The sequence below is a fragment of the Neolamprologus multifasciatus genome, chromosome 9 (genome assembly GCF_963576455.1).
Source record: "Neolamprologus multifasciatus chromosome 9, fNeoMul1.2, whole genome shotgun sequence".
NCBI classification, from domain to species: Eukaryota; Metazoa; Chordata; class Actinopteri; order Cichliformes; family Cichlidae; genus Neolamprologus; species Neolamprologus multifasciatus.
In genome coordinates, this window is record NC_140447.1 from 32,310,062 (window position 1) to 32,323,009 (window position 12,948).

The 12,948-nt window shown below is 43.9% G+C and overlaps 1 protein-coding gene across 3 annotated transcripts in view; it reads right to left on the reverse strand.

The window, feature by feature from the left end:
* fars2 (phenylalanyl-tRNA synthetase 2, mitochondrial) overlaps positions 1-12,948 on the reverse strand; it is a 132,902-nt gene that overhangs the window by 46,510 nt on the left and 73,444 nt on the right. For 2 of the 3 annotated variants that reach the window (XM_085171729.1, XM_085171730.1), the window contains exon 9: positions 9,353-9,528. In XM_085171729.1, coding sequence (XP_085027855.1) covers positions 9,353-9,528 — 176 coding nt within the window. Of the gene's footprint in view, positions 1-19; positions 9,529-12,948 lie in introns of all 3 variants that reach the window. The other variant, XR_014875922.1, reaches the window with a different exon arrangement.

Sequence of the window (12,948 nt, forward strand, 5' to 3'; positions counted from 1 at the left end):
CCTCGGTGTTCCTGTGGACCTCGGTGTTCCTGTGGACCTCGGTGTTCCTGTGGACCTCGGTGTTCCTGCCTTCACCTGTGGACACAAACTCCGGAGCGAGTCGTGGATACAAACAGTCAAACATTTCCTCTGACGGGTGTGTGAGCTCAGAGCAGAGGCTCCTTCACAGGATGTGTGTGATCTGATCAGGGTTCAAGTGCATCATCATCATCATCAGGAGGAACTAGGAAGTGTCCTTTGGGGAAAAGGATGCTGGAATTCCCGGCTGAGCCTGCTGAGACAATGATGGGGAGAGTGGGGCGTTTTCCCAGCGCTGCCACTCCGACTAAAGCAGGAGATTACTCCACAGCATCTGCCTAAACTAGCACAGTCAATCTTCACCTCACCCGCCTCCTCTCCCTCTCTCCCCTGAGTGTGGAGGGGGAGGGGACTGTCAACTTGACTGACAGCTCCGTCGGCTTATCAAATTGGTCCCGCGGCTGACAGCGTTACCGGCCGATAAATGCAGATTTGTGGGGATCATAGCGAGCCATCAGCTTTGATTTGCTGCTACACGAGGCGTTTATGGCGCAGGAGAGAGCGAGCTCTGTTTCCTCTCCCCTCGCTCTCTCATTCGATTAACTTTGGAAGTACTTTGGAGGAGAAATATATTTGAGAGGCTGCAGTTTCCGGCAGCTTTAGTGGGTTTTAGATCAATTTGCAGCCATAATGCACATTATGGTTTGTTTGGAGATGAGTCTCACATCAACACTCGTCCAGGCTGCAGCGGCCACTCATGAAGCCAGACGGTGAGCAGCAGTGACTGCACTTTCCCCCGATTTCAGAAGTACTGAGCGAAGACACGAGCGCCTTAGTGATGATTAACCATCCACAGCAATGATCAATCATGAATCCATAAGTGTTTGCAGGTTCTTTGTGTAATACAAACAAATAGAAACTGACATCAAACCTCAGGATCCAAGGACTAAATTAATATTTACATTTTAAATTCTAACCGCTCTGAGAATCTCTACCTAACTCGTGGTGGACGGGTTTGTGTGTCCCGGGGGTCGACAACATAACCCTAAAGGGGGGCCTTTGGAGACCGCAAACTGGTCCTGGGTGAGGGACCAGACGAAGAGCGATTCAAAAGACCACTATCGGGGGTTATCGAGACCCCGCCCTGGGTAGGGTGCCCGAGAGCATCTGGTGGCCGAGCCTTGGTCCATGTCCGTCCTCCTCTAGGCCCACCACCCACAGGAGGCGACGCAGGGGTCGGTGCACAGTGTGTCGGGTGGCAGCCAGGAGGGAGGCCCTGTCAGACCGATCCCCGGCTACCGAGACTGAATTTTAAATTTAAAAGAAAAATAATTAATACAGTGGTCCCTCGCTATGACACGGTTCACCTTTCGCGGCCTCGCTGTTTCGTGGATTGTTTTTGTGCATGAATGCGAAATGCGTTCAGCTTTCTTTGATCCCAGCAGTGTGACTCTGAAGTGCTGTATGTTTGTAAGCAAAGCAGTAACGCGTTACTTTTTCAAGTAACGAGTAACGTAAAGGATTACTATTGCAAAACCGGTAATTAGATTACTGTTACTTTCCCGTAGGAACGCTGCGTTACTGCGTTACTAAAACCGTGATTTTTTGCGAGAATGTCTCATGACAGTGACGTAAGCGAGTGCGACGTTCGTGACAACAGCTGTGTGCAGATCAACAATGGATCATATATCGAGTGCAGAGAGAGTATGAGCGTGCAGCGTTTAAAGCGCTACGACGTAATGGGAAACTCACAGAGAAACTCGCGGATTCTTCCACTGACCGCTGCACACCTGCACCAGGGTAACCCTCCGCCTACCCCACTCCTGCTTTACAGGTGAAAATAGAGCAACAGGACCGCTAGTCTTTGACTTTATTTATTTTCTGCTGTGTTTTACTTGCATCTATTTGAAAGACTGAGTGTAAACACACACAAAATATTTTATTTTATGTGCTGGAATGTGCAGAAAATAGGTTTAAATGTTAAACTAATTTCTTCCAGTCAGAGAATGTTGCAGATAATTAATTTTTTGCTTGATGCATAAAGTTAAAAGATTAAAACTAATAAAACAAGTTTTAAAAAGAGACTTTTCCATTTGATTACATTTTGTATGATGGATTAGATCTATCGCTTTATCACCTATTCAGGTTGTAAATCGTGTTTTTAAAAAGTAACTAAGTAATTAATTACTTTTGAAAATAAGTAATCAGTAAAGTAACGGGATTACTTTTTTGGGGAAGTAATCGGTAATTAGTTACTGATTACTTGTTTTCAAGTAACTTGACCAACACTGTAAGTTTATCCCCAACAAACACAACAATGTGGATGACACGTCGTCACCTGCGTGTCTTTGGTTTCATTCTCTAAGACTGGACTTATTTTTCTACGAAGGTTTGAACTTTGTGTTTAAACAAGAGAGAAAAGTGTGAAAATGTTCACGCCTGTCTGAGGAAAGTGTATAAGTGTGCAGTGAGGGTTTAACTGCCTTAAAACATCCATAATAATTGTAAAAAGTAAAGTTGGCTACTTTGGGGATTTCACCAATCGCAGGTTATTTTTTTTTACACCCATTTATTAACGTTCCTATTTAAGTTTTAATTTTATTAATATATCATTTTAATCTTACACTCATTTCTGTATTTCTACAAAATAAACACAACAAAGTTTAAAAATCATATCTATCTAACAGACTCCAATTTGTGCATGTAAATGGAGAGTCCTCTTCACACACTGAGGTTAATTATGGAGTTCCACAGGGTTCAGTGCTAGGACCAATTCTGTTTACATTATACATGCTTCCCTTAGGTAGTATCATTAGAAGACATAGCATACATTTTCACTGCTATGCAGATGACACCCAGCTCTATCTGTCCATGAAGCCAGATAACACACACCAATTAGTTAAACTGCAGGAATGTCTTAAAGACATAAAGACCTGGATGGCCACTAACTTTCTGCTTCTTAACTCAGATAAAACTGAGGTCATTGTACTCGGCGCTGAAAAGCTTAGAAATATGGTATCTAACCAGATTCTTACTCTGGATGGCATTACCTTGGCCTCCAGTACCCGTCTCTGGTTTCTTCCTATTAAACGGGAGTTCTTCCTCCCCAATGACTGTATGATGTTGGGGTCTTTGCTTTAAAATCTATAAAAAGCTTCAGACCAAAGTTGTTGTGAAGCAATGACAGATAAATGAAATTTAACTGAAAAATAAATAAAAGAAAAATTGGATAAAAAGAAATAAATAAATTTGCATTAAGTGTGTACAACAGAATTACTATTGTAATATATTAATATTAGGAGCATTAAACAGCACTTTAAGTCTAATAATGAAAGGATGTGTTCGTATCCTCACACTGGAATATCCTGTAATGGTTTATCCTCTCACATCTGTGATGTACAACCAGCCTTTCTGTCATCTTAAACGTTCATACGCTATAAACGTGTGTAAAGTGTGCTCAGGTGGCTGATCAGTGTCTGCTCCTCTTGTAAATATAGAGTCAGTAAAGGTAAAGCTCCTCCTGGGAGAGTCGGCCCTGTCAGCTCAGCGTCACACACATTTATTGTAAATCACTGCGACAGACGAGCATCGATCAGCGGGGGCACTTTTAAACGCCGATTGGTTTGAGGTGACGCAGGCAGAGACGACGGCGCGGCGGGGTTAAAGCGAGTCTCTGACGGCCGGTTCGTGTTTCCGACGAGAACAGTCTCGGCTTCTTCATCACTTTTTCTGGATCCAGTTCGGGCTGTTAGCAAAATTTAATATGCTGACTAATGACAGCCGAGGCGGAGCAGCGATCTGTCACAGCAGGGGGAGCAGAGAGGGAGGGAGCCGGGGTTGGGAAGGGTGAATACGTTAACACGGAATAAATGTTCCGTTTGTCTTTCGGAGACTTTACTCTGGGAGAAGAATAAAAGCTCGATAAATCACAGAACGTCTGGGAGCAAACAGGATCAGTTTTTCCACCTTTGCATCCAGATTTAGCTTTTCCCTCTTCTGGGACATCTTTCTATCCAGTCACACACACCTGCAGAGCTTTGATCATCAGTGTCATTAATGCACCTGTACAGGTGTGAGGGCTGAGGGCGCAGACACACTTCAGCTGTTTTTGATGGCTGAACTTAAACAAAGGCACAAAAGTTGTTTGTGGATGTTGAAATATGGAAATGATCCCGTATCCATCTAATGATGAGAAACATCTGAGCATCCAATCATCGTCTTTGACACCTCGCCGTCTTTGACACCTCGCCGTCTTCCTCACGTGTCTGACGCACGATGATGTCATCGGTTAACGGCGTAGCTGTCGACTCCGAGCACAGAAGTGAGATTTTTAATGCTGCGTTCACCGTCCAGCCAAACGGAGGCGATCAGTCTGTGCAGCGTCACTCACATCCTGACGGCGTGCAGAGGCTGAGAAGATGACACGTGGTAGCATCATGTGACGCCAGGAAGCCGATGTGTTTGGTATTCAGAGTGCATCAGTCATACTGGGAAAGTCCATCAGTGGACTGCGTGACCTACGATGACGCACCGATGAACGTGTTTGTCTGAAATCTGCATCGTTGGAGGTAAAACAGTTTTTTAAATCACCAATCAAATGTCTTTAAATGGAAAATCAGCTGATCGTTTAAACTAATGTAAATGTTTCTATTTCTCACCAGTGAGCTGTAATTATTATAAACTACAAACACACACTGGAGGAAAATGTCCGAGTCCTGGTACTGGTTTGTAAACGTCGGGCAGTAAAGCCGCCGTCCACATACTTTTGGATTGTCTCCTTAAATTAGTGCAGCACGAAACACCTGCATTGCACCTTTCCTCCTCCCTAACCTCCCCCCTCTCCCCCACACGCTGTCATTTTCTCTGCTGATGGCTCACGCTCGTGTCTCCCGCCTCCACCCGTAGACGCTGTGGTCGCCGGCCTCGCAGCCTAATGATGATGATGATGGCGATGATGGTGGAGGGAAAGTTTCACGCTCTTAATTGCAGTTATCAGCTCGTTGATTAGTGCTGCATAAAACACCTGCATTGCACCTGTTTTTCCCCAAAACCTCTTCCTGCCGCTCGCTCCCTTTGTCTCCTCACTCTGACTCTTCTTTATGTGCCTGTCCCACACAGGAGCCCAGCTCCTTCAAAATAAAAGCTTTTCTCTAGAAAACACCTTCATTTTCTGGATTATTTAAGCAAACATCAGTGACCACCAGGACAACTTTCACAGTCAACTCAAACGCTAACGAGCTCCAACAGTTTCAGCTCCTCCTGATTATTCCTGGGAAAACGAAGGCAGCATAGTGAAAAGGTTTGTTTGATTTTTGCCAAATTCAGCTCCGACTCTGGGAAAAATATTGTGAGAGTGAAGCTGCACAGATGATCATTTTTCAGATAAGAAAGAAAATGTATATAGAAACCAGCCAATGGGAGAGTCTGTAGGCAAACAGAGACTTTCCCTGGAAACTTGATTGTTAGTATAACTAGCTGGTGTGGTGGATTAGTGTGGTGAGCAGCGGCCAATAATAGTGAAGTAAAGTCAAAATTAAAGTCTCCAACGATCTCGGGATGCCGACTGCGTTACAGCAGCTTCGTTTGGGCCGAGCTTGGATTCACGGACACTTTATTTCAGTCCACACCTGAAGTGGAAACGCTCTCAGCAGAAAACCCGCCCATGGAAATGTGAGGCCTCGATCACCAGGCCTACAGACGGGGACCCCACAGACACCAGTTGGCGAGGTTTTGCAGACAAGTTGGCGTCTCCATGCAAACTGCAGGCGACAGCATCAAAGCTAACACAGGGATGTTTTCTGGTGCAGTTCTGTTCCAGCAACCATACACCAACTGGTTGGGAATCATTTTTCCTAGCAGCTAGTGGTTGTTGGGAGGTTGCAAACCAGTCTCTGTGCCTGTCAGGGTTTGGTGTGCTTCAGCCACCTGCTGAACATTTTTACACCCAAGAAGTTATTTCTCACAGCAGGCAGAGGAAACACTGTGGTGGAAGCAGACGGGGCTAGCAGGTTAGCAGCAACTTGTTTTGGAAATAACAGCGAGGACATCGCTGATTATAGATTTCTTCCAGACTGGTTAACGTCCACACCGGTGTAGATGTTAATCCGCTAACGTTAACTTTTATCGAGTGGAAAAAAAAGTTAGCTTGTTTACATTATGCTAACATAGCTGTGTTGCTAGCGTCACGTAGCACATCATTATATACCAGCTAGCCAAACTTCAGTAACCCTACAAACGTCACTGCTGTTTAGTTTTCTGTCTTCATTTAAGTTGGAAGTGATAACAGAGCTGTACGTTTGAATTTGTTTCCAAAACCCCGCAGTCAGGACATGCTATAGAAGCTAGCGAGCTAACTTCCTGCTAACTTCTAACTCCGTTAAATGTCATAAATTCCGTTTTCATGGATGCCTGGATGTCAAACTCAATTGTTACACCTGGTAGAGCAGAACGCTGATCATTTTTATTAAAGATGAAAGACTTTAGACAGTTTTTCAACTCTCAGTAATGCCACAGTGATCGTTTGATATATGGACCTGCAGCGGAGTTTAGGCCCAGACACGGCTAGTGACGTCAGACTGAACGACCGGACTCAGGTGTGAAAAAGAAGAAAAGATTTCTACAGTTTCTTTCTCAAAGCTGTCGTCTGCAGGTCTGCCGTGGAGGTTAAACAAACCTGGACGCTGCAGCTAATTAAAACGCTTCATCTATTTGCAGCGCTCCAGCAAAGGTCAGCTCTTCTGGACGTTTTGGCACCAAATGTTCGGATCTGTCTGTGAAAGTTCACTGCAGCTGTAAGTTAATCCACTGTCTGCAGCGATTTAGCTGAACTCTGAAATCTTACTCTGAAACGCTGCTCTGGCCTCAGCTTTGGGCCTCTCACCTCTCTGCCCATTAGCTGCACGAGTCACTGGGTATTAATGTAAGGGTGTGTGTGTGTGTGTGTGTGTGTGTGGGTGGGTGTGTGTGTGTGTGTGTGTGGGTGCGCTCTGTGGGGGAAAAGGTCGCTATTTAAAAGACATTAAAATGCTGAAAGATGAATAGTGTAGGACATTTTTACGCACTGCAGGGCCCTCGCTGCACACACACCAACACAAGATCAGGCGAGCGTGTGTGTGTGCGTGTGTGTGTGTGTGCGTGTGTGTGTGTGTGCGAGTGTGTGTGTGTGTGTGTTACAGTGATGTGGATTAGGAGTTCTCAGCCATAAGGTACCAGCCTCCCACTGCTGCCCTTTACACACACACAGACACACACACGCGCGCAAACACACGCACAGACACAAACACACGCGCACACACACGCACAGACACAAACACACACACACACACACACACACACTCGTACTTCCTAAAAAATGAGATGTCAACAGCACTGCAGACTCGAAGGTGCACGCCAAGGACAGCTGTGTGTGTGTGTGTGTGTGTGTGTGTGTTTGTGTGTGTTTGTGTGTGAGTTTGTGAGTTTGTGTGTGTGTAGAACCGATGACTCTGCCATCAGTCACCGGCCTTCAGCACCACAGAGAGGATGACCTTTGGATGACCTTTGGATGACCTTTGCTCCTGTTTCTCTGCTTTTGTTACTTTTTCCTTTTTATTTTCTGTTCTTTTTCCTGCAGTTTTTGTTTTTTCATCATTGGTTTCTGATCCTATATCTACTTTACGATAAGTACTTTACTGCTGAGTTACTATCACCGCAGAGGCTTAGAGTCCCTCTGGGCCACGCTGTGCAGGTTCTGATAGTAACTCCACAGACTGTAAATAAAAGATGTAGCCCATTGGTTAGTGGCTTCTGAGTGTTTTGAAAAGGCCGTGATGAGTGAGGGGCAGATATGACTGATTTCACTCTAATGGGACCAAGTTTAAAAAATGAACTTGGCTTTGGATTCACAAAGAGCACAAACTCATGGCTGTGACCATGAACTCATCATGAGGTCATAGAGTTAGGGCTATTTTTCCATGCATGTTGGTACATTCGCACCCTGCTGGCCAGTAAACGCAGGTTTGAAGCACTTCTGCCTCAGCGTTACCTGCATCAGTTCCAACAGAGTCTATGGGAGCAGCACAGCGGTGCAGTGGTTAGCACTTTGTCTGGGCTGTAGGTGTGAATGTGAGCGTGAACCTGTCCAGGTGTAACCTCACCTCGTACCATGTGATCGCTGTGATAGGCTCCAGCCCCCTGAATTGGATAGGCAGGTAAAGATGAATGAACAGTGAATAGGAACTACCCACTTATTGGTTTGCACTTTTAGCACAATGCTAACATGATGCATTAGCCAGCTAGCAGTTAGCATAAAAATAACTGGACTACAACCACAGTAAGAAGCGGCAGGATGCTGTTTGCTTGATGTATTTTGTGCATTTCATGATAAGAGATGTGCAGTTAAAAGCACCTTTTGCACTCCTTTGAGTTTTAAAATATTATTATTATTTTCCTTTCCAGTCACCTTTCTCACTCACTATGTATTAACAGACCTCTCTGCATTGAATCATATCTGTTATTAACCTCTGTCTCTCTTCCACAGCATGTCTTTATCCTGTCTTCCTTCTCTCACCCCAACCAATCACAGCAGATGGCCCCGCCCCTCCCTGAGCCTGGTTCTGCTGGAGGTTTCTTCCTGTTAAAGGGAGTTTTTCCTTCCCACTGTCGCCAAAGTGCTGCTCATAGGGGGTCATATGATTGTTGGTTTTTCTCTGTACCTATGAAGCGCCTTGAGGCGACTTTTGTTGTGATTTGGCGCTATATAAATAAAACTGAATTGAATTATTATATAAGGAGCTACTAAACTCAGAGTGGACTGCAGCTCTTGATGCCAGCTAGCTTAGAAACCCGACTAAAGCTCAGAGCTAGCATCACAGTAAGAGGCTTTAATGCTAAAATGGCATATCAATAATGGCATAGTAATTCTTTGATAGTCTATCTGTGGTAAATACAGATCTGCTCCACCAGCAAATACCCTCAAATATTTGTTATATCACAAATGAACCAAAGCAACACAAGCGCTGAGTTCATCGAAGCTCCTGGTCCCTCACAACCAAACAGCTTGTTAATCACTCTCAACCTGGGATATCAATAAAGACAGTCACCCCAACCGTCGCTGATGTTTGGTTAATCACAGGGTGTACCAGCAGCACTCTGAGCAGGAGGAGGGAATTTAGCATCATAAATTCATAAATTAGAGCCAGCAGTTATTGACCCGCAGTGGTATTTGCAGTGTTTCGGAGCTGTTCCTTCTCTCATTAGGACATAAAAAGATGAACCACTGCACTTATTTCCTGGGTTAAAGGGCAACTGCGGTGTAATCCAATCAAGCTTTGATTTTGTGGATGGGTTTTCTTACTTTGGGTGTGTGAAATCGTCCACGAGAGACACTTTCTCCACCAGGTCTCCTCCGATGGAGCGCACCAGCTCGTAGAAGTCGTTCTCTGTGAAGCTCTCTCTGCCTGCCTCGCTCTCTTTGCCGTCCGGCAGCCAGAAGGAGATGTCGTTATGGAGAGGTGGGTACTTACTGAGCGTCTGAAAAACAAACGTATAAAACAACAATGACTGACAGCTCAACTTAAAAATGTTCACTGTAAGCAATGGTGGAAATATTAACTGATAATTTCTCTTTATAAAAAAGTCCCTGAAAAACAGAGCTAGGCACACGATTGGTTCATCGTGTCGATAGGTAAGCAACTGATTAGCCATGGAGGTAAGCAGGTAGGTGGTTGAATGAGCATCTAGGTAGGTGGGCACTTGATTGGTTCATTAAATAGTGGTTAGTTATCTAGGCAGGCAATTATTTAATCGTGTAGGTGAGTAATTGATTACCCAAACAGGAAGGTAGGGAACTGGTTTATTGCATAGGCTGGTAATCACATGATTGGTTAGTCATGTACATAGGTGGGTGGGAAAGCAATTATTTGGTTGTGTAGTAAAGCAAAGGAAAGGAATTGGTTGTTTAGATTGGCAGTTAATTAATTACTTAATTAGTTAGCCATACAAGTATGTAGCTAGGTAGTTGGTTAAGTGTCTACATGGGTGGGTACTTAACTGGTTAGTTATCAAAGTAAACAGGCAAGAAGTTGGTTGGTTGTGTAGTTATGCAAGTGATGAGCCATGCTGGCAGCAAAGGTGGTAGATGAATGTAGGCGAGTCCTTAATTGACAGGCACGCAGTTGGTTGTTTGCACAGGTAGACTGGCAGGTATGTAACTGGTTAGCCATGCTAGCAGAGAGGCTGGTTGTGTAAGTAGTTAGCAGGGTGGATGGGTAGCTCGGTCATAGGGAACTGGTTGCTCTGCATTAATATATTTTAACTAAATAATGCAATGATAATTAATGTACCCACTTAATAGTTACAAACTATATGATGGATTATATTTGTAATAGTTTTATGTTTAATTGATTCAGTGCTAATGTGGCGTAACGCTGTTGTTTCTCTGCTGGTTCGCTGTGGTTTTCGTTTTGTAACGTCTTCATCTGGATTCATCTATTATGTGCAGATGCGTGGCTGAGGTTATTTGTGGCTGATGTTTAGGCCCTGAAGAATAGTTTAATTTCACAATAGCACATTATGAGTTATTAATGATCCTCAAAGATGTTGAAATTTTACTTTGTGCACCACATTGATTGTTTTCGTACATGTACATTTATGGGATATTTAGACTGGAGACTCATTAGAATTTCAAAGTAAACCAAGCATAAACACAAAGATGTAAGGACTGAAGGGGTAATCAGCACATCAGCTGCAGAGATTGAGAGATGAGGTGAATAAAAATGAGCTGAAAGTGCAGATTCAAGCAACAAAAAAGAACTCAAGAATAACAGAAGAAGAAATGTGACAGAAAGTCAGAAGAGAAACAGCCCGACTGTAGGAAGAAAGAGGAGAAAGTGCAGCAGAGAGTAAAACACAAAGACAACAACACATTAAAACTTTATCGGGACGACAGAATAAATGTGATGTTTTATGCAGCGACAGACTGAAGGAGAGATTCCTATCATCTGTCACTTGTTTATTATGCTCAGAATAACAGAGTGAGAGAAGCTGCTGTTATTCCTGCTCCTGAATGATATTTTCTTAATTTTCTCTCCATCTTAATGCTGTTCACTGAGACACATCAATCTGTGTGACTCTGGTTTTTCCACCTTTGAAACAAAAGTCAGAACAAAACAAGGAAAAGTGAAATATGCCAACTTAATGTTATTGAGTTATCTTCTGTAGAAACTGGACTGTAGTTAGCTCAATTCAAAGGTGGCGGTAAAGAACAGCAAGGTTGGTTGGTCAGTTTGTTTCATGTGTTATCAAAGACTAGTTTACTTTAGTTAACTGCAGGAGGAAGGCAGGTGGTTCAGTGATGGATCAGTTAGCTGCTGTTTGAGTTTTTGTCAGTGAAGGCTTGACATTGGTTGGACAGGATGAAAAGTATCACCAGTTAGCTGTAAGTTGTTGGTTTAGGTAGTGGTTGGTTAGTTGCCTGCACATGTAGGTGATTAGTTAGACAAAAAAGTCAATCAGTGGTTAGTTTGTTTGTTGCGGTTTAAGACAAGTCGTTGGTTGGCTGGTTTGCAAAGTAGATGGCTGGTTGTGAAGGAACACAGACAACAACTGGTTAGCTGTGTAGACAGCTAACCAGACAGGCAGGTAGGTAAATGGTTGGTTACACAGGAAGGCAATTGCTTGGTTAGGTAACTAGGAAGGTAGGTAGATGAAAGGTTGGCTGGTTAGCAAGAAAGGGGCCTATTGGGCAGTTGGTTGGCAGGTAAAAGTTGGTTGGTTTGCTGGGTATACAGGTTTGAGAAAAAGTGACGTCTTAAAGTAGGTGGTTGGTTGGTTAGATAGGTTAGTTGGTTGGGTTGCTGGTTGGGCAAGCAGATAACTAACTAATTGGCTGGTTTTGGTAAGTGTTAGTTAATTATAAATGAACTACCTAACTTTATTTATTCACCTATTTGTAAAATTGTAGCATTTATTTATTAAGTGCTTTTCACAAAACGCTGCACACGAAGGTTAAATAAACAATTCCTACATATTTCAGTAAAGGACAGAAGTAAAACTGGTAGAAGAACAGAGAGAAGAACGAGTCTCGTTTGATATTTTTATACTCAGTCAGCGTCAGGGAAAGACTTCGGCACAGCAGGTGGTAGGTGAGGAGACAAGTATCCACATATTTCTGACCATACTGTGCAGACGTGTGGAGGGAGGTGAGCCGTCTGTTTACACTATAATAGTTTAGTGGCACTGCACAGCTCCCTGAAGCCGTTTGTGTGTGTGCGTATACAAACATACACACCGACACCCAAGGAGTCTATTTCCTGTTAGGCCCTGGGCGGTCACAGTTCATTACCTGTGGATGTGGGGGCCAGCAAAGGCTTTAGGGGGGAGAGGTGGGGAGCCTCAGCCCAGGAGAGGTGAACTGACCCTGGGCAGGAGATGAGCCATGCTCCCCGGGCCCCTCTGGAGAAACAGAGTTCATCAATAAAACTTACAGGGCTGTGAGGAGGACAGCAGGAGGACAGCAGGGTCGTTCCTCGCTCCTCACATCTTCAACTTAACAACACTGATTATGTGTTTATTGTGATTTGTCAGATAAAGTTAAACCTTTATTGAATGCACTCACTGTGGGCCGTTTCAAACGCATTTGCTATTTACAATTTATTTCCTCTTGTTTCCTTCAGTTTGTTCAGATCAAAAGAAAATGAAGTAAGATTATAACCTAAAGGAGACTCAGAGGACGACATAAACGGAGTGAATATTTGTCCATGTGAGCTGACGAACTTCAGCTTAAGAGTAAAACTTTGTTGATTCTGTCACAAAAGCACAAAGAATAGTGGTCCAGATAAGTTCTGAAAGTAGCGTGCACGTGATTTCAGCCGTCACTTGTTCTTTGGAAGGCGGTAGTTCACAGATCAACTGGTTGTTTGCTTTGTTTGCTAGTTTGGTGGCTGTCCGATA